Genomic DNA, 20,365 nt, shown 5'->3' with positions numbered 1-20,365 from the left:
ATGTCATCCTGTGTCCCTTGTAGATCAGAATTCTGTGTGGATTTTAAAATGTAAATATTTCCATTCCCAACTTAGCCCATAATATTTCACCTCTTGGAAAATCAGTTCCTTTCTCATGACTATAGGCAACTTGTCTCAATAAATAAGGCATTACAAATTAATAGGCATAACATCTGTTCCTATGTTAAGTTTGTGGATTGAATTAGTAAAAATACAATATTCACAGTTACCTAGCACAAAGAGAGACTGTATTTCTCTGTGTCTTACTTTGGAGAATGTCACTGGAATAATAGCTCTCAGTCTGTAAGATAATTCTTTTTGTAAAAGAGTGCCCATAAATGAAGATATTCACATTAAAGGTCAAGACCGAAAGTCTTAAACTTGCACAGAAAAATAATTCCTTAATATCACAGTTCATCATAGTATACTTGTCTTCCATCAAATATCAAGGCAAATTTTAGCCTTTTTTTTCCCCACAGTCTTTGTGGTAATGAGTGATTTACGACTCACTTTTAGGACACTTTTGAAGGTCAGGGTTGATGACTGCCACAGACCACAGACAGTTGGACATTGATGTCTCTCTTCCTCCCACACTGTCACTTGTGTCTCACATCTTGCTTTCCCATGAAGGACTTCTGTTGGGCTTTTTTGGGCTTTTTTTTTTTTTTTTTCTGCAGGGCCTTCTCAAAGCTGTACAATGAACTCCCATAGGGTGGGGAGATAAGGGAGACAGGTTTTGGGATTCACTTGTGTTGTCATCAGGCTTGGATTCAGTCAAGTTACTCTGAAAGGACAAATTAATCAGTGGCAAAGCAAAACTTGACTTCTCACCCCTCAGCTCCCTACAAAAAAATGGGGGATACCAACTGCGCAATGGGCACGCGACTCAGAGCATGATATAATGCCTTGAGACTGCAGATAAAAATAATTGCACCACAAGTAATCAAGGATGGGGGCAATATGCCATGGCTGCTAGTGATGGAAAGGTATTCTTGCTCTACTTTTTGATCTGACTGTTGCTGTCACTGTTCTCTGTTGAATTGCAAGTCACTGCCTCCCATGCCCGTTTAAAGGAACCTAGTGATGACACAATATTATAGTAGCAGAAAAAGAGAAAATGCAATGTGGAGAAAAATATAGTGCAAGTGATAGAGAACTTCACTATTTTAAGAGCATTAATAGCAATAATGTTCATGCAAAGGAAATGATGTGAAAGTGTCCTAGGCTGCTGAGATGCCTACAAGGACTTAATGCTCCCCTACTTGTAGCCTTTCGGACATTTACACTGCTTTCATTCAATCATCCTGCTTTCCTTCAGTCACTCATCATCCTTTGTGCAAGAATGCAAAATAATAGTCTATAAAGCACCTTCCAGTGTAGCATGCTTGAGTAAAACAACAAAGGAAATATTGGCATCAACAGCAGGAAAAGGAAAGAAAGGCAGCAGAAGGGAAGTGGCTAACAGTCAGCAAGAGGTAGCTTAGACCACTGAAACACAATCTTCTCAGAAAAGGAATCCTTTCCATCTGTCAAACCACATACAGAAAAGAAGTTTTCCAAGATCTTTGTTAAATTCAATGCACACATATATGTATATGTGCTTGCATACACACACTTTTTTATTATTTCATTGGTTTTAGAACTCAACCACAAAGAACTCAGGGAAATTGAGCATCTCCTTTTGACTGTGTCCTTAACATATTTGTGACCATGGACATTAATCATCACAAAAAGAATAAATGCATGCTTTCCTCATTCCATTAAACTCTTATTCTCAAATTCAGTAAAAAAAAAAAAAGAAATTCTCATAATCAATAGAAACATTCAAACTTGGATCTGCTGCATTGATTTTATTGGGGAGGGCTGGTGTTAATTCAGAAGTAGGGTAGCACTGTTGAAATCAGAATGCATCACAGTATTTCGAGAAGAATGGTTGCACTCAGCTTTTCTGTGCTAGGTATTTGTGATAGAGATTGCTTTCTACATCTACCACATCCATATTAGTTCTCTGACCTGCTTGATAAGGAGAGTCTTCATCACGCTATGATGGCTGTCCCTCTGAATCACTTAGGTTTGTTAATAATGGCCTTTCCTGCAAGGGCAAGATAAATTAGACAGCCAAGAAGTCTTTAGAGCAATTTGAAAGGTCCACATACCAGGATGATCTTGGTGTGCTTGTGAATTTTAGGGGATTTTTATATGATCTCATAAATCCTAAGATGGATGTGGGTGGGAGGAGAGAGGGTTGTGAAGTACTAAAACCTGGGACATATTTTCATTTTTTATTATTTTTTTAATTTCTTTTGGTTTTTTCCCCCTTACAGATGTTAAATAATTATATCTAGAATACCCCACTAGATTTACAAACTGACCATGTTGGAACAAGGGCTGTTTTACCAGCTTTTGACAGTTGCTCAAAAAAGAAGCTAAAACGTAGGCAAAACCATTAATTGAATATCCAGTCTTTCCAGTTTGAGAACCCTTGAACTCCCCAGGTGTCGATTTTATGTTTCCCTCAGGGAGATATTAGTCTCTTCTTGCTTCTCTGTAAAATACAGCCCAGGTACAGCTGAATTCTAAATACCCTTTAGCAGAAAATTTTGACAAATGTTAGATTTAAATACATTGAAATACTGTTTGTGCTCTTAAGTTCTGGGAGATCTACTCTCCAGATATATTCTAAGGAAAATCAATTTTGCTTGCCATGTATTTCTTTACCATGTTTAAACTCTAGTCCTGTATCCTTGTTATACTTTAAAAGCAGATGTTTCACAAGCTTAAATAAAAAGCTTTAATGTTGTGACTCCTGTGTCTAAATACCTGCAGGCTGGGATTGAGATACATTCAGGATGGCCACGCTTTAGGAACATTCACCTAGTTGCCTTGTGCAGTATTTAATGGGAAGCAAATCTTTGGTTTTATAAATGGAACTTTGTCTGCCACTAAGAACTTATCTGAAAATTCTAGAAAATCTAAAAATCACATTTCTGCACCTGCAGAGGTTTAGACTGGACTTCAGGAAGCATATCTTCACTGTTGGGTTGATCAGATACTGGCTTCCTGGAGAGGTGATCAATGCCTAAATCTGTCAGTGTTTAAGAGGTTTTTGGACAATGTCCTTAACAATGTGCTTTAACTTTTGGTCAGCCCTAAATTGGTCAGGTGGCTGGACTAGGTGATCACTGATCATCTTCCAAATGAAAAATAATCTATTCTATTCTGTTCTTTCCTGTTGAGCTTTTTTTTCCTATCCATTACCTATTGAGAAGGAAAGGTATCTTTTACTCAAAATCTTAATTTCACAAAGATCTCTATCACTGACCACTTTACCTGGAAAACAGAAAAAACTCTTTCATTGTAAGTTGTAAAAATGCCAATATGGATTCTCATATTAAGGTATAAAACCACCTCTTTCTAATTTAATTTAATATTTTTGGACATCCATCATTGACTACAAAGGATAATAAAAATTTAAGGAATAATGAACACTAGAGCAAGGCTACAGTTCTTGAAATTGAGAACATACATCAGTAGAGATGATGAAGAAATTGTAGTGTCTGGCCTTTCTCCTTTTTTTTCCACTACTCACAGAATAGAGTAAGAATTTGTAGAAGCAAATAACATTGATTTCCTCTTCTGTCCTATAAAATTATTGATCTGTTTTTAACCTAATTGGCACTTGTGAAAATAAATGGAAAAAACAGTAGGCTATTTATGGGATTCAAGTATTTGTTCTCAATAAGAGAGTCCTAGGCCTGCTTGTTCAGGGCTATGTTGGCTGTCCTAACAAGCTAAAGGTCTGAGTGCTGTAACATACTGTATTTGCTTTGTTCTTCTCCTCTTTAATCTCATGTTTCTAATTATTTCTTGCAATTCAGAAAAGTTACAGTGCTAAAGATGCCTTAATGTATTGATACACAACAATTGAGTACCTGCTGCTGAAAAACTGGTTTTTCAGTGAGAGTCTTATCTAACATAAAAATGAACAGCTAATCAAAGGAAAGAGATAATAAAAGAGGTTTTCCAGTTTAGCTCACCAGAGTTTGTGGGAATCAAAAGAACATTACTTCTCCTATATCCTGCCTATAGACATCTTTAATCAGTTATACTTTCCTGTACTATATAATTTACTACAGAAATCCCAACAACTGTCTGCTTCCTCAGTATGGATCTGCAGATATTTTGTTTGTGAGAAAATTTATAGATGGTTGGGCCCCTAATTCACATGCATAAGTGTTTGCAGGTTTGAGAAATTAATTAAATTTTGGTCTAAACTTCCCACACTTTCTTTTAGGCAAAGCAGCACTAAAGGTATTGCACATATATTCAGTGACGGTATTTGTATTGGCTTTGACAAGCTTTGGCTCAATCTCTTAAGCTGTATAGTTTGGATGTTGAGCTTGGTGCTTCAAGATACATCATGTGAAATTTTATTGCCATTGGAAGTTGGCCCGAAGCTTAAGGCTATCTGAGAATCATCAGAATCAGGACAGTTAATTACAAATTACAAGTAAGAAACAGTGATAAAAACGTTTTCAATTGTTTAAAAAAATGGATAAAGCTGCGTGCTTTTCCTTGGTATTTGATATAATTTATTTCGCAAATATTTTTTAAAATGGTAAACTGAAATTTTTAAGAAATAAAGATACAAGTGTTTACACACTGATAGCTCAAACTATGGTTATTTGGGGAGATCATTTAACTCGTAGCAAGCATTTTAGCAAAATGCTGTCCTCATAGGGCTGCTGAAGATTGCTGTCCCATATTTGCATCTGCAATGCAGTGGCTCCTGTGGATACAGAGACAGATGATTCCATACGACAGACATCTGTTTGCCAGTATCCAAAAAGGAAAACTGTGTTTTAAAACCCGTTTAAAACACTATTGCAAAACCAGCTTTATCTAGCTCATTTGGATTTTAAAGCTGGATATTTGTTTGCTCCTTTGGGATAAGATTTGGACCATCCGTCCTGTAGAGGTGTGTTGTAGAAGAACTGCATGTGTATGTTATTCTGCATGCTGTAGCAGTGTGCATATTTGAAAAAGGGAGGGAGGAAAAGAGAAGTAGATTCCAATTCCATTACATGGTTCTTGTGTCTTTTCCAAGCAGTTAGCCATGGATATGGTTTTAGCGTGGCTAAAGCTGTGGCTGTTAGCAAGATGGTTTATATCTTACCCCCCTGTGCTAATTTAATGCTGTTGTTTTCTCTGTCTGCTCTTGTAAACAAAACAGAAGTACTCTGCTGTCTCTCTCTGCAACATATCTACAGAAGTCCTGAAAGTCATCAATGCCACTGAAGAACTAATAGCAGAATCCACCGATCCCTGTGATTTCCCAGATGACATTCAGGACAGAGGAAGAGGGACCCTCCCACTGGGTACAGACCCCATCAGACTTGATGAGCAACTCACCACACTGGAAGAAAACGTAAGAACATGAGTCAGTATGTCAGAGTCACATGCGTGAGTGACTGTACCTGTGTGTGCACCAACTTGAAAGGGAAGGCACATAAGCAGCATCAGTGGATGTTCAAAATTAATCTGGGGTTATTAAACAAATACACAAACAGAACCAAAAATCCAATTTCAACAGGTTCTTAACTGTGTTGGTGGGTTTATGCATACCTTAAAATACTGTGGGGAGAGGAAGCTGGATGCTTTGGTGTTTACAACTAAATGTAGAATCTCTGTCTCAAAAGTTGACACCGAACCTCTGTGTCTGTGCAGCTGTGCCATGCCTGGCTGAAGCCACGTCTCCCAGTCTCAGCACAGCCTCATTATTCCAAGGGTGGGTGGGGAAAGCATGTCCCCAGCCACACAGAGAAGTGGAGAAGCTCTTCCTCGCTCCACACATCCCCAGCACACTGTGCTGAGCACCCAGGGAGCTGAAGCTGCCTGCTGCACTGTTAGAAAGAGTAGGCTGGAGGATCTGAATTAAACTAACGTTTGTTTGGCCACATCCAAATCATCCATCCTTTTTCATGAGTCCCTGCCATCTGCAGGAGACAGTACAGTGCTGAATCTTAGGGGGATGTCACTACTCATTGGAAATTTTTATGCAACCAGTTAATGGAGTTGGTACACTTGTAACTTCCGATTTTCTCTTCCCACATATGAGTGATTACATTTCAGTGATTTTTCCCTTCATTAGGGGCTCTTAAAGGTCTTGTACAAATCTGGGCTGTCCCATTATAACATCCTGATCAATTCAAGAAAACAAATCCTGTGTTTCTTTAGCTGCAGAAAATTTTCAGACAGGATCTCTTTTTGGGGGATAAAATCAGTTTCCTCCACAGAAACACACTTCCACATCATCCCCAGGCTAAGAACAGAGTGGGGGATAATCTATGGCAGGAAAAGCCAGTCCTGGCACTGAACCTGTCAACTCCAGACCTGTCACAGCTTCCCACAGCTGCCCAATCCTCTCACTACACCTTTTCAGAGCTCAAATTTCCCAGCCCTGCTCCAGTTTGGAGGTTCCCAAACTAGGTCCTACCCCTCCTAACCTCATCTGTTCCAAAACCTTTTCCACCTCAGACCTTCCCCCTGCCCACACTAACAGGATGACCTCTTACCCACCCCCTAGAACTCAGCAACTTCTAGCTGACTTTAGTTAATTTTTTTCAGAATAATGGAAGTAGATGAGTAGATGGAGATTCTTCTCTCCCGTGAAATACTAAAGTGCCCTAGCTCCAAGCACCACAGAATTCATCTGGTAGGAGAGTGAATATGGAATGAAAATTGAAGTCCAGGCTGGACCACATCTTTAGAAAAACTAAGAAATTCTGCAGGACAGAGAGCAATTTGGGAAAACCTACTCCCACACTTTTTTTTTCTGTAGAGAACTGTGTTGTAAACTATCTTAAGGTGCTTTTTTTTTTCCCCAATTGCACTCTGACTCCCATGCGTGTGGAGCTAGTCGTTCATTTGGGCCAAGCATTTCTCACGGAGCAGAAAGCAGGCACTGAGGCTGAGCATTCCTTGCTTTGGTGTTGCCCTCACTGCAGCATATCTCTCAGCTACCTGCAGAATTCGTAAGGTATCCAGTTTAGCATTGCTGTGCCCCCACAGTAAATCTTTCTGTCACACACAGGACATGAAGTAGGTGGCAAGAATTCTCAGTTTCAAGATTTCACCACCGCATTCCATGGTAGAGTTAAAGAGCCTTTAGAAATCCAGGAATCCATAACTTTTCCCATCGTATGCAGCACATCCTCTTTGCAGTAAATTCTGGAAGAGGATCTGGGTGTTTATCGACACTATTCACTTTTGCTCTCTCTATTTTGGGGACTGGGCATGCATCAGTGTGGAGAATGTAGGGCCACCTGTACCCACTCAAGGTCAGGTTTTAGTGGAAGCTGTACGTAAATGGTGGTAAAATAGATCTGCGCCATCTGAATGTGAGTGTATAAATAAGAGCGTCATTTAGGGGAGTCCTGCAAGGACACCGTTGCTGTTGGGAAGTGCACCAATTGTTCAGGTAAAGAGAATATTTTTAGAAAAATCTTTTCTTTAGATCTAGCTGGAAAGGGTTCATTAAAATTTAACGAATGTAGGGGCTGATTGAGTTAAAGAAACACTGATGACCTTCCTTTTCCACATTTTTCTATCAGTCCTGTTTTCTTTAGATTTTTTCCCCCCTCTTGAAAAGTATGTCTTACTGTGCAGAGATTTTTGGTACAGCATTTAAATGCAACTTTTCTTTAATTTTTTAAAGATGCTTTGGTTCAAAATGTTTCTTCTTCTTCTTTCTCTAAGCTTTTAGATGTGACAGAGAAATTTAAAAAAAAAAGTGCCATTTAATCTGAAGTGTGTGTGATATGTTATACCACAAAGATATATCATTTAAATGAATGGAAAGAATAATTAGAACCCACAAAACCAGCAGCATTTCTATTTAAATCAGCATGTTAACTTTATGGACCACCTGTGTCTCCAAGTACTTCAGCAAAAATGTTAAATGAGATCACATATTTGTTCTAGATATCTTTTCCAAAGATTTCATGCCTGCAGTTAGTTTGTGTTCTTATAAGATGCAGTTTGTACAGATATAGTGAATTTGTTTCTTAGGAAAGTCACATGTATGAAAAAACCCCTATCTACATTTATGCCTTGAAACAACTGATACAAGGAAAAAAAAAACACTTTTGCAAGCAATTAAAAAACAATAATGAAATAGAAAATTAATAAAAAGTAAATTATTAAATTTTAATCTGGTTATTCTTCAGCTCTTTTGATCCATGAAGTAACAACATGGCCAGAAATTATTTGAATACCTGCTATGTCAAAGGACTGTGTGATCTAGGAATTTTGGGCAGATAGAATGACTAGAGTGAAAGACATGTATGAAATGAAGGTATTGGCTCAAAGATCTGCTGTAGATTCTGTTGGCTTGACCCCAGAACGATAAAGTCTGACACAGAACATGTTTAATTCATGCTAGTTTTGTAGCAACACAGTCTTTACTGCTGTTACAGTTAGTGAGGCTGCTAATGTGGAAAATCAGAATATATATTTCATTTCCACTGTGCTGTTACCAGCCTCGTGGAAATAATCTCTTGGATAACGTAGTAAATAGGCAGAAAGAACAGTATTTTCACATGGTTCTGCACAGTCTTAAGCACAGATGCCAAAAGTTAATGCTTGAAAATTATCCTTTTCTAAAAACCAGAGACCTCCATTCAGCCATGGACCTTAGATGTCTTTGTGAAATAAAAGAAACAATAAAATGCAGTGTATCGTGAATTATTGCTCTGAGGAGCTGAATGGAAAATGAAACGTTTAGCTGTAGTTATCATAGGTATAGTAGGTGGACCAAAATATTAAAACTTGTTTGTTTTTAGAGAAGAACTCTAAATTAGAAAGTCAGTAATTCTGTCTTATGAGGCCCAGATAAGTCTATTGATCCTCCAAGGATTCACTAAAAGGCCCAGGAGGTGGGAAAGTTTTGGCTGCTGTACATTTGGGTGAGAGAAGTATGGGAAGGAAAACTGTTATACATGTAAGCACAGTTAAGACTATAGGAAGTTAGTAATTATGTGCTGCTGAACAGTTATTCATGCACCTTTGATTGCTAGAAGGCATTAGGCGTGTTTTAATAAACACAGCTTTATATGAGGCGTGATCTGTTGATTTTCCCTTATAGACTTAGGGGGTTTGTTGTGCAATTGAATATCAATATTGAAAAAGCAAACTTTTCAACTTTTTTCTTTGCTGATCAATCTGGAACGAATATGTTTTGGAACACCATTGTAGCACCTATGAGATTTGTAATGCAGCCACCTCATTCCTCCCGTCTCTTTGTGGGTGTGTGTGCGCTTCAGATTATTCCCCCATGCCTTTCTCCTGCCGGGTAAGTCTCCCTGTAGTGGGTTAGCAAGCAGAGGAACTCAAAAGGTATCATGGAAAATGCAGTCTGCTCAAACCTCCATGTCCACAAAACAGAAGTCATTGACATCTCTCCCTGCTTTGGCCCTGCAGGTGTACCTGACAGCCAGCACGGTGTATGGGCTGGAGGGGCAGCTCACCAACCTGGAAGATGCCGCACGCAAGATCAGCAGTGTTACTGAAGAATCTGAGCTGGCTGATCTGGAGGATCAGGTGGCCACAGCAGCTGCCCAGGTTCATCATGCAGAGCTTCAGGTGAGGCCAGCAGCTCCTCCCCATCTGCAGTTTTCCCACTGCCTTGCCTAGCACTCACCTCACCACACACACTTATTGAATATTCTTTTGTACTGCAGTGGTCTGATGATTTAAGGATGCTGACTGCATCACATGAGCCGAGCAAAGCGTAACTGAGATATGTAACTCAGCCCAGACAGATGTACTCTGTTTGTTTGTGTCTTCCCTCGGCTTGTTTTTGGACATGGGGGTGCAGCAGCCTCTTGTTGCAATGCTAACACTGAACAACTGGTTGCTGCCGGGCAGCTCACGTGGTGCACACTGTGTCGTGTGTGGCTGTGGTCAGACTGCAAATACAGTCTTAGGCAGTCTATCTAATCAGCAAGTCGTAAAGCACTTCCCAAAAGAAGCCAGTGTCGGTGGCTTTCTACTGACAAAGGCCGATGGCAGAGGCTGAGCAAAGCACAGGACCTAGCACTTGCAAGTGGGATTTAGGTGCTAAGCAGCACACATCCCAGCCAAAAGGCACTTGCTTTTGTGGCATGCAATCTAGCATCACTCTAGCAGGCTCCAGAAGTTCTAAGGCTCAGAAGAACACATCGTGATCGGGTGCTAAAAGCTGAACAAGGTAATGCTGACAGACCTCAGGGTGCTGACACTGCTTGCACTGCCAATGATTTCACTGACCAGTCTGTATCCAGCAGGACACCCTGAACTGCCTGTGACAGGGTCTAATAGGAAGTAGCTGGTGATTTTACTTAGCAGAAGCGTGCTTAATTCAGGACTGAGCAATACTCTGAGAGTCTGACATCTCCCTGATGCCAGAAGTGCATTGTCACACTAGTTGGCAAACTGGCAGTGATGTTTTGTTGGCTTTGGTCATTATTTTCTAAATCTGTTAATGAAGGTGACAGGTGAGGAGAGATGCCTAAGCTATACAAGGAGGCCAATGGAAGGTCTTCTGCAGAATGAACAGCTTCATGTGTCGTGGTGAATCAGGAGTCAGATTATATGTCTGACTTCTTTGATACTTCTTTCCCTTTTGTCAGCACTTGTTTCCACTGCTCTCAATATCAGACTACTTTCCCCCAAACAATTTGTTTTCCATTCAGTGTTTTTATATAGTGTGTGCCTGCATGCTTGTGTTTAATATACATATACATTTAAATTATAAGTATTTAAGATCAAATGTTTAGATTTTGTGACAGAGGATGTACTTTGCATGAAATAATTTTGAGTTAGGAAATGTGTCCCATGAAGTCATTCTTTGAATGTAGCCTTTGAAAAACACAGTTTGAATGAAATTGTGACTATGCAGCTAAAGGTAACTGGGAGATGGCAGATGCAGGTTTTCTCTCCTCCTTTCTTTTTTTTCCTCAAAAGGAGTAAAATGCCTCTTCCTTGGATTCACAAGGTAGGTTGGATTGTTCTTTTACTCCATCTTTACTAACAAATTGAGCCCCTTTTAACATCAGGACTAAAGAATTCAGGGAAGTGTCAGAATTGCTGAAGAAGTTAGCCATCTGTTTATATTTTTTTATTAAAGAGGATTTGACTGGGGGAGGGTTATATTTTAGTAGTGGCATCCACAGTAATTTTAAAACTTCTTCTCCCCCCTCCCCATCTGTCTGTCTCTCTCTTTTATTTTCTTTGAAGATTTCAGATATTGAGAGCAGAATATCAGCTCTCACTGTTGCAGGCTTGAACGTGGCTCCCTGTGTTCGCCTGACAAGGAAACGGGATCAAAAGCAAACAAACCAGGTGCCAGAACATTATGTAGTATTCAAAAATACATTGGGGAAATCTTGCCTCTTTTTCTGTAATGGAGTTGAGTAATGCATATGTGTTATTTACAGATGCATACAATAGACACATCAAGACAGCAGAGGAGAAAACTTCCAGCTCCACCAATAAAAGGTGCGCTTCGATTATTATGTACATTAGACAGAGAGAGAGAGAGAGAGAGACTCTCTTTATTAAAAGTTCAGTACATTGTATGGTTCAGCAAAGTAGAGGAAAGATTGCATTACAAAATAAAAGCCTAAATATGTCCATCCTCCTCATTTTCCATTGTACATGCATTATACAATATACCGATTTGTCATACTAAAAAACATCACCACTTTCTCTTCAGTGAGAGTTGTGACAGTGGCAAACAAACAGTAACAGAGGCAGAAGGCTAGAAAAAGAAAATGAGGAATGCTGAATACTTGCAAGAGTCATACTGCCCCTCCAGCATGCCTGGGGGTAGTTTGTGATACCTAAGTGGTCGAAGTGTTTACTTACCAAAAGCCAGTTGCCACCCTCCACAATCCACCACTTTCTTAAAGCTTGTGTTTGCTGATTTCAGTCTATAGGATGTGGCTCAGCAATGTTCCTGGTATGTTAGGCAATGGCTGTGAATTTGCTTCATAAAATAAAGTGCTTTTTTTCTTTTATGTTTTCTCCTTTTGGTTTTTTTTTTAGCCCTATGGTGCTGAAAAAATCAGTTCTAGGACCTGATTCACCTTGCATTACTCTTCTGTAATTCCACAGATTGACATAGTCTCAAACTTTAATAAATTTGGAGTACCACAGCCTGCTGTTTTTAATTTAAATAAAATCCATCTTTCCTCATACATCTTAGGGGAAGTTTTATCTCTCTGGAAGCTGTGACTCTTCATAAGTACTTTTACATCTGCCTGAATCTCTTATGTGAAAAATCTCCCTTTTTGCATCTTTCTCAGGTGAAACAATAAATAGTTCTCCAGTTGCCACTGTCAGGACATTTAACAGAAACTTCATGCTTCAAGGATCTCTAACACAAAGAACTAAAGAGAGGAAGAGCACTGCCAAGGACTTAATGGTAAATGTTTTTAAAACTCTGTTAAAACCAGTAAGTAGAGAGATAGCAGTATATGTGTAGGCATCTATATTTCAGCATCTTCACAAAACATCTCTTGATAGTTTGAGAGGAAAGAAAATAGAGACTGCCGAGGCAGCTCTAAACAAATCTGACCAGTGTCCTGGAAGATGTCCAACTATACACATAGTATAGCAGCTCCTGAATGTCAGCCTGTGAAAATGTACCCGGCTGCCAGCTCTCCAGGAATATGCTACCCTTACTTTTAAACAAATTAATTAATAAATTAGTGGTCCCCTGCAATTCAGACTTCTGAAACAGCACCTCATAGAACCAGCTGCATGCTGTAACTTGGCAGGTAAGAGTCACCTTGATTCTCATTAGTTGTTGAGAAATGTTCCAGTGTTGCCTAAGTGGAATTTAAGGGGTAGTTAGGCCACGTATTTCTCTGCAGGATTTGAACAAATAGGCTCCACTGGACAGGTGTCAATCATTTCTTCTACAGCAGCCGTATAGGGATAAAGGGAAAAAACTGATTGTTCTGAAGCAGTCTGACACTGGATATGTGGGAAGGGGAAGGACCTTGGTCTATGGAGCTTCAGCAGGCTTGTTTTGTGTTTCACTTGTGTTTTCTTTCCTGTCCTTCTCTGTTCTAGGAACCTGCTATAGGATCTGCTGTGATGTACTAAATTTACACTTCCCTACTGCCAATAACACACTGCCTAAGGCTGTACACTAGAGTGCCTTTATTTAACAGCCATTGTGTATGTCCAGCTGAAAATGGACCCTCAAGAACCCAGAGCCTCAGTTATAGGGCTTCATTTGGATACCTCACTGAGAAAAGCTGTCCAAGTCTTCAGCATTGTGATCTGCTACAGGAAACTCTGCCTTAAAGTTCTCATGGGACTCTAGACAGGATGCTGAGTTTCAAAAGCAAGGCTCCACATTTTAAGATGCACTTTTTCTCCCTATTGATTGTACTGAAGTATGTTGTCTTTAAACTGCAGTATGTTTTTGTACACTCAATCAGTCATAATTATAGGCCAAATTATCTGCCAAAGCAGACCTGTGATCCATATTTGCTCGCCTCTTACTATTCACATAGGCATCTGTCTTGTTGAGCAATAAGAACAATTCTGTGCAGTGTGTGCTGCTTTTCAGCTGCATGGTGGGTGTGGAGAACCAGTGTACCTAGCTCTGCTCCCAGGGAGTCAGTGGAAGTTTTGAGAGGGTTTGTAGGAGGAGATGTGATGTGCAAAGTCTTCTCTGTTCACTGAGGGTACATTTGGCAGATTGAATGCTCTAGAGCTAGGTAAATTGGTGGCATGGTGAACATGGATGTCATGCTGAACCATGAATTAGTGGCCACACATGTGGACCAGATGTCTGTTGAGTTATGATCTTGGTGTCTGGAAACATCTGAAGCCTGTTGTGAAACCAACACCTCTGTATGTCTTGTTCTTCTTGGTAGCATTGTCCTCTTGACGGTGGCCAACCACACTGTAGTTCAGAATAAATTCTGTCCAAAACTTTAAGATTGGAAAAAGAAAGTAAAAGTGTTGTGGATGAGATCTCTGCTGACTGACTGGTGGTTGTAGAGTGACTGCAGCCTGTAAGAGGTTCCTTTCTAATGTTCCCTGGTGTTTCTGAGAAGGGGGCAAATTTCTGGGCAAACAGCCCAGAAATCTCTTCCTTTACTAGTCTATAGCCAACATAGAGTAGCTGGGTCCTGTTACTGGTGCCACATGTACCCCACTACCACTGGACCACTCTGAATTTGATTGTGAATAGTAATATTTCTTCTTTCATTTCTTGAAACATTTAAAAGGTGAGTCAAACTGGAAGACCCTTGAGCAGAAGCCCTGGAGGAAATATGATGCTTACAGGGTGTTCCTCTCACCCCCCTGGGGAAGGGCATTGCCAATTCGTGGTATTTTATGCTCTGAAGAATACAAAGGAGGTAGGTAGAGGAGGTGATAAGCTTCCACACAGGTGGCAGAGCAGGTACCCAAATGCAGACAGGGTTGGCGTGAAATGTGCTGTGAAAAAGGGCACAGGCTGGCAAGTTCCCCCTCAGCACTAAGGAGTGGCAAGCTCTCCTGAGAGCCTTGGGTACCAGGGAGGGAGGAGAGTTCCTTCTTTCCTTGGGCTCTCAGTGAACACCCACAAGTGGAGTGCCACGTTACCTGCCATACAGCAGGAAAGCAGTCCCCTCAGACGCCAGGCCATGAAATGTCTGTGGTTAGGCAAATATGGGCAAAACTGGGCAAATTTCCTGACTAGGCTGCATTTAGGAAGGCAAGTGGGAAAGACAAGGAATGGCTGGACAGGTTGGCTGGAAAAATGGTGCCAGATGCAAATCTGCTACCCATACTTGACATCTAGCTTGTCATACTCTGATGTCCAGCTGCATGTAAGGAACCCTTGGAATAAATACATCCATCTTCCCATCTAGAATACATAAGCGTCAATCCATCCCTTCAAGGAATTTCCATCTGCCCAAGATCTGACCCAGTGTGTTCATTCTGAGTGAAATTAGGCCTTCTTTTACTCTCACACAAAACTAGTTCTCTAAAATTGGTTTGCACAGATGTCAGGGCAGAATTTGGCCCACTCTGTTTAATATATAAATATATACATAAAACAAATGGATTTTATTCATATATGCAATCCAGTAAAGGAGATTAAACAGAGTAGGATGCCTAGTACTTTTTTTGTTATTCAGTCTCTTCCTCCATTGACTGTTCTTGTGTATGTATACAATACATTCCCCAGGTTCTGGTTTATGCAGGTATGCGTGTTATGAAATGTCTTTAATGGTGGTTGGTCTGCATATTCGTCTAATAAATAATAACTAATATTGTGTATGTAATATCAATACAGAAATGACTAATTTTAATAGAATAATTCTTTGGCTTTTGTTCTGTTAGTGTGATTTAAACAAGCCAATGAAGTTTGGAATAGGTCGTTTTCCTTAAGAGGCATGAAAAGCAACTATTATTGTGTTACAATGTTAAAATATTCAGTCTTCTTTGACAGAAAAATGTGTACTGTGTAGGCATTGCAAAAAAAAAAAAATTCAAAAAAATCCCACCTGCTCTAAGGCATTTGAATTTTTACAAATGTTTATTGTGCCAAATATGTGCAAAGATATAATTTACTGTTTTAAAAAAATCATAAAAACATATGTTATAGCACACAAAGAATTATTTTGTCATCAAGTGATTTCAATCTTTAGTGTTAATATTTATAATTAGATTAATTTTTATAAATGAAAATATTTTAATGGGTAAAATCAAGACTATATGATCTATTTGATTAAGTCTGAGTGAATATTAAGCTTGCCTTGTTGTTGTTATCTGCATACTCACCAAGAATTATATGTCAAGAGAAATTATAAAAGAGTAAAAGCGATTTATGAAAAGAATGCCTTTTCAAGGACTTGATTCATAAAGAAAACCAAAAAGTTCTTCTCTGTTGTTTCAATTTATGTGCACTTTGGCCAGCAGGCGTGCAGAACACACAGCCGCACACCGTGCTCAGGTGCTGCCTGTCCGCAAGTGACACGGTCGCACCTGGGAGAGGGGCAGCTCCACAGAGGTACCGTGTTTTGTCGAGGGAAAGGGGACACACTCAGTTCAGGCTCCCTTCCTTAGGGCTGGAGTGAGAGGAATCATGTCAGGAACATTTGATGGATAGTCTTCTCTAAAATATCAAGTCTGTTAGGTTTCTCAAACAGTTTCTCAGGTGGAATTTCTTTAAGTCTCTTTGGGATTGCTACAAAATATGAGCAAGAACCCTGCCAATCATCCTAATCTCATATTTCCAAAGTCCTGTGCAATGAATGCTGATCAAAATAATTATCAGCATATCTTGTCCACCGTGAAAGAATTCATTAAAACTAGCATGTTTTACGTAACACTTTGGGTCAGCAGATATATTGTATTATAAATGGTAGTAACTACCTTATTATAATAAAAATCCATCCCTTGCTGACAGACCATTTGCAAAGAGAAAAAAGGGTTAAGATATCTGTTTAGATTCAACTTTAGTAGTAATTCTAACAAAGCACAACTAGAAGTGGAAGTTCATTCTACTTTGTCTTTTGCAGAATGATTCATGGCCTGGATTTAACTATCAGTCATTACCTAAATTGTAAACTATATCTTTTGGATATAAGCCATAGATTAAACATCATTATTCCTGCTAATAGTTATTAATCAATATTAAACACATGGTAAATAACACTTCTTATGAAATTAATATAACAAGGGTTATATTAACATGAGTAAACACGAGTATTGAGCCACAACCCCAGGCTTATTGACGTGGACTAATGTTGTAGATGGTACATGGCTTGCAATCCTCAAAGAATGACTTTAGCTTGCTCTGATAAGGTACTTGGAAACAGCTACATTGTTTTAAAGGTAATCAGGTAGTTCAAGCCTTTACCCCTTTTGGATAATGGTGCATGATTATATGCATTAGGCACAAAAATACTCCAAGGAGTTCAATTAGCCAATTTTTTTTTTCCTTGTAGGGGAAAATACTTATCTTTAATAGGAGCTCCTCTTTGTTCATTAATATATCTCTCCAGCAGTACAGGAAGAATCATGAAGGGCCAATGGATACTTCAGGGCAACATTCTTATGAGTGGATGTTAATAATCTCTATAAAAGCTACACACAGAGAACAAGCATTTCATTCCATCAATGCATGAAGGTACATTAAAAATCAGTGAGAGCCTTTTTTTCTGTCTTCCAACCATTGCTTTTTATTTTTACATATCAATAGCCATTGACTTGGAAATGTGACAGGAGGGTTTCATGATACATTTAACACTGCAAAGTTTAAATCCTAGCCCAAAAGCTGTGTTGGTTTTGGATAAACCTGCCATTACAGTGAACAGCATCAGGAGATTGGTGGGGAAGCACAATGAAGAAACATTTTTATAAGCTGTGGTGGCGCTCGGTGCTTATGTCCATGCACTGTCTTTTACCTGCACCCTGAACATGTTTCTTTTTGAATGAACTTGCACAAGGAGCAAAAAGAAGAGCAGCGTGGGATTGCTGGGTAAAAGCAGAACTGCAGGTCTGAGGTGCAGGAGAGAGCACAATTCAAAGAACAGAGACTGAGTCACCACCTTGGGGAACGGAGGTCACCAGTCCTTGTCTTCTGTGTCCAACATTTTTTGCTCCCACAAAGCGTTCCAGATGAAATCCAGGTGTCTGCTCACAGGCCTGAGGCTGCCACGGCTGCTTCTCAGCTGCCTCTTCCCAAACCTACCGATGGGACGAACCCCACGGCCCACATACCAAAAAGGATCAATCTCAGGACCTGGAATTCAAAGCAGTCAGTGAGGCATCTACCACTGCACTTAGAGGCAGGGTTTCCTGAACATCTTGAGGATGTAGCCCACGAGAAAAAACAAGGCTGAAGCCAGACACCCAACTTTCTGGTGCCTTTGAGAATTGCTTTCTATGTATAGACTCCGAAAGAAGAGGATTCAGACACAAAATGAACTTTCATCCATCTTGTCTGCAACCTGTATTTTTAACATATCCCAAATTATCCATCAGATTTTTGTGCAGTGTATACCAGGTATACTATTTCTACATGCTAACAAATCCACTGCATTGCAGAGGAGATTCCTATGTGATGGGTAAACATTAGAAGTTAATTATTGTTCAGTTAGCAAATTGTTTCTATGAGTGACTTCTTTTTCCTTTTAAAGCATCTGACACTTGACTTATTTTTGTAGTCTAGTGCAGTTCTGGAGCAGGTGTGGAGAGGGGTATAGTTCTATTAAAAGACTAAGATATAGCAAGAGGGAAATTCTACAATGTGCTGGAGATGATCCCACCCCAAGGAAATGGCAAAGCATTCCGAAGCCAGAGAACTGTCAGGAACAGGAATAGACTACAATTTAAGCACATTATATATCATCCCGGTGATATGAAAGTGTCAGGCAAGGCAGGAGGATTTTCCCCAGTGCATTTTGATGCTTTAACAGAGAAAATAAAAAATTAACTTTGCCTTTAAATTTCTCCATAAATATATCTTTTAAGTCTTTCAGCTTCCTACCCAACAAAACCCAAGTAACTTATTTTTTTTTCACCCATGTACCTAAAATCTGAGGTTCCCAACAACTCTAGCCCTCTTTAATGGGGAAAGATGTGCTCCTGAGAGCCCACGCACCTTGGTCCCCACAGACCTTTCTCCCACTCCACATACAACTATCAGTCTTTGCTCCTTGGGAAAAGACGAGAATTCTTGATACGATTTTCTCAAAAATCTTTTGGACTGTGTGTAAGCTTTTACTTGGGACACATGGTATTGTCCCTTACCTGGCCAGCCTCATTTCCTCACAGCATCTCTAAATGGAGATACTTCAACTACTTGTATTTGGACTTTCAGACAACTTGTGCTCCTAGACAGAAATGAAGATGTCTGTAAAGTGAACATAAGCTTCTGGCCCTTGCTTTCTTGTTATATAGAAGTGGTTGTGAACTACATCAGGTCTACAGAATACAGCTGAAAACTTGGTGCTTAAATATATGATGTATATCACCTTACATTTTCTTATCTTTTGCACATTAGTGTCTTCTCTGATATTTATCAACAATAATGCTACTTGCCTTGGCTAATTAAAGGCTGTGAGAAAGACACAAAGTTCTGAATATGCACTGACAAGTGTTAAATGGAAGCACAGAGCACCAACGTTTCACCTATATGGATTTGCTGCTGAACTCTGCCTGACAGCCTAACCCTGATCCCTCAGTGCAGCAGAGACTGTGGGGTCACCATTACGTCAGGTGAGATTCATACTTACTTCTGTTGTCTATCTGATGTTTAAATGGCCTGCTCTGTCCTGAAGCAAAGCTGAGCGACACCAAGAGCACCAGCACATAGACAGTGACCAGCTTTAAGCGGTTCGGAGACCACTGGGCACGTGGTGTCCAGGAGATCGGATGCCACATGACAGAGCAGTGGTGGAAAGGCTGTAAGGAGAAAAGCAAACGTGGGGAACACACGTGAGTTAAAGTTCTGAAGGTGAAGTAATGCATCAACTGTAACAGCGTGCTCCTATCCAACACAGCCGTTCCTTGGCTCTAAGTCCTGTGGAACACTGATGCTGTGGATGTCCTGGGCATTTCTCTTTGAAGGTCAAGGCTATGCAGTGAGCCATCTACTGAGGCAAAAGAAGTTTTTCTTTCCAGTAGTGAAAGCCCCTGACATGGTTTCATAGGACAGTCAAGTCCTGGCCCTGAACTCACCGCTGACTTCTGTGTGTGTAAAACACACCAAAGTCTGTTTCAGCCACTACCTCCAGCATCCTTTCCTCACTTGTAAAATTTGTCTAACATTTGCATTTTACAGTCTTTTTACAACTAAATGCATTTCAATATGAAAGAGAATGATCCTCCTGTATCATCACACCCAGAGTGCAAAAGTACAATTTCCATTTATGGTTTCCACTGATAGATGTCGCAATCCTGTAAATGCACCCAGATGCAACTGAATGAGAAATGTCTCCTCATGGGACAGGCTGGGCAGAACAAAAAGTGCTAAACTGGGAAAATTGCATCCAGAAGGTGAAGGAACCCAGGCTTGGGTTACCACTGTCTCTGGCTGTCGCGGTTTTGCCTTGGCTTAATTTCCTTTACACTCTTATATAGTTATTAATTAGTTGAGAGAAAGTTTATGTAGATAAAAGAGACTGAATTTTGTACAAACTTCCCTGCAGCAGTTCTCCCACCTGACATGCCAGGACAGTCTGTCTTGTAACATGCAAGATCTGCCTATATATTTGACAGCCTGGAGCCGCTCCTACAGAAGTCAGCAGGAGCCCTGTTTGCTTAAGCATCACTTACAGGAGATGCAGAAGCACAGAGCTATAAA

At 40.0% G+C, this 20,365-nt stretch overlaps 2 protein-coding genes across 4 annotated transcripts in view; one reads left to right on the top strand and one right to left on the bottom strand.

Moving 5' to 3' along the window:
• Positions 1-15,932, top strand: part of MYRIP (myosin VIIA and Rab interacting protein) — a 209,652-nt gene extending 193,720 nt beyond the window's left edge. For 2 of the 3 annotated variants that reach the window (XM_050312037.1, XM_050312045.1), the window contains 6 exons: positions 5,234-5,428; positions 9,481-9,642; positions 11,278-11,382; positions 11,478-11,538; positions 12,348-12,466; positions 13,120-15,932. In XM_050312037.1, the coding sequence (XP_050167994.1) occupies positions 5,234-5,428; positions 9,481-9,642; positions 11,278-11,382; positions 11,478-11,538; positions 12,348-12,466; positions 13,120-13,152 (675 nt within the window). In that variant the 3' untranslated portion in view covers positions 13,153-15,932. The remainder of the gene's footprint in view (positions 1-5,233; positions 5,429-9,480; positions 9,643-11,277; positions 11,383-11,477; positions 11,539-12,347; positions 12,467-13,119) is intronic. The other variant, XM_050312054.1, reaches the window with a different exon arrangement.
• A 1,535-nt stretch (positions 15,933-17,467) lies between these two features.
• Positions 17,468-19,461, bottom strand: LOC126638299 (prolactin-releasing peptide-like). The gene is made up of 2 exons (XM_050312064.1): positions 19,296-19,461; positions 17,468-17,800 (listed from the first exon to the last, which is right to left on the bottom strand). The coding sequence occupies exons 1-2, from the start codon at positions 19,441-19,443 to the stop codon at positions 17,622-17,624; spliced, it is 327 nt and encodes a 108-aa protein (XP_050168021.1). The 5' UTR covers positions 19,444-19,461; the 3' UTR covers positions 17,468-17,621.
• Positions 19,462-20,365: the final 904 nt, after the last annotated feature.

This window comes from Myiozetetes cayanensis, unplaced genomic scaffold, assembly GCF_022539395.1.
Source record: "Myiozetetes cayanensis isolate MyiCay16 unplaced genomic scaffold, myiCay2020 scf1, whole genome shotgun sequence".
Lineage (NCBI taxonomy): Eukaryota > Metazoa > Chordata > Aves > Passeriformes > Tyrannidae > Myiozetetes > Myiozetetes cayanensis.
The sequence above is the reverse complement of the archived record's forward strand: the minus strand, read 5'-3'. Positions and strand labels throughout refer to the sequence as shown.

Bases quoted from the DNA above. Each gene is read 5' to 3' on its own strand.
- LOC126638299 (XM_050312064.1), bottom strand. From the start codon at position 19,443: ATGTGGCATCCGATCTCCTGGACACCACGTGCCCAGTGGTCTCCGAAC. The intron at 17,801-19,295 runs GTAAGTATGAAT...TTTGAATTCCAG, and splicing joins ACATCAGATAGACAACAGAA to GTCCTGAGATTGATCCTTTT.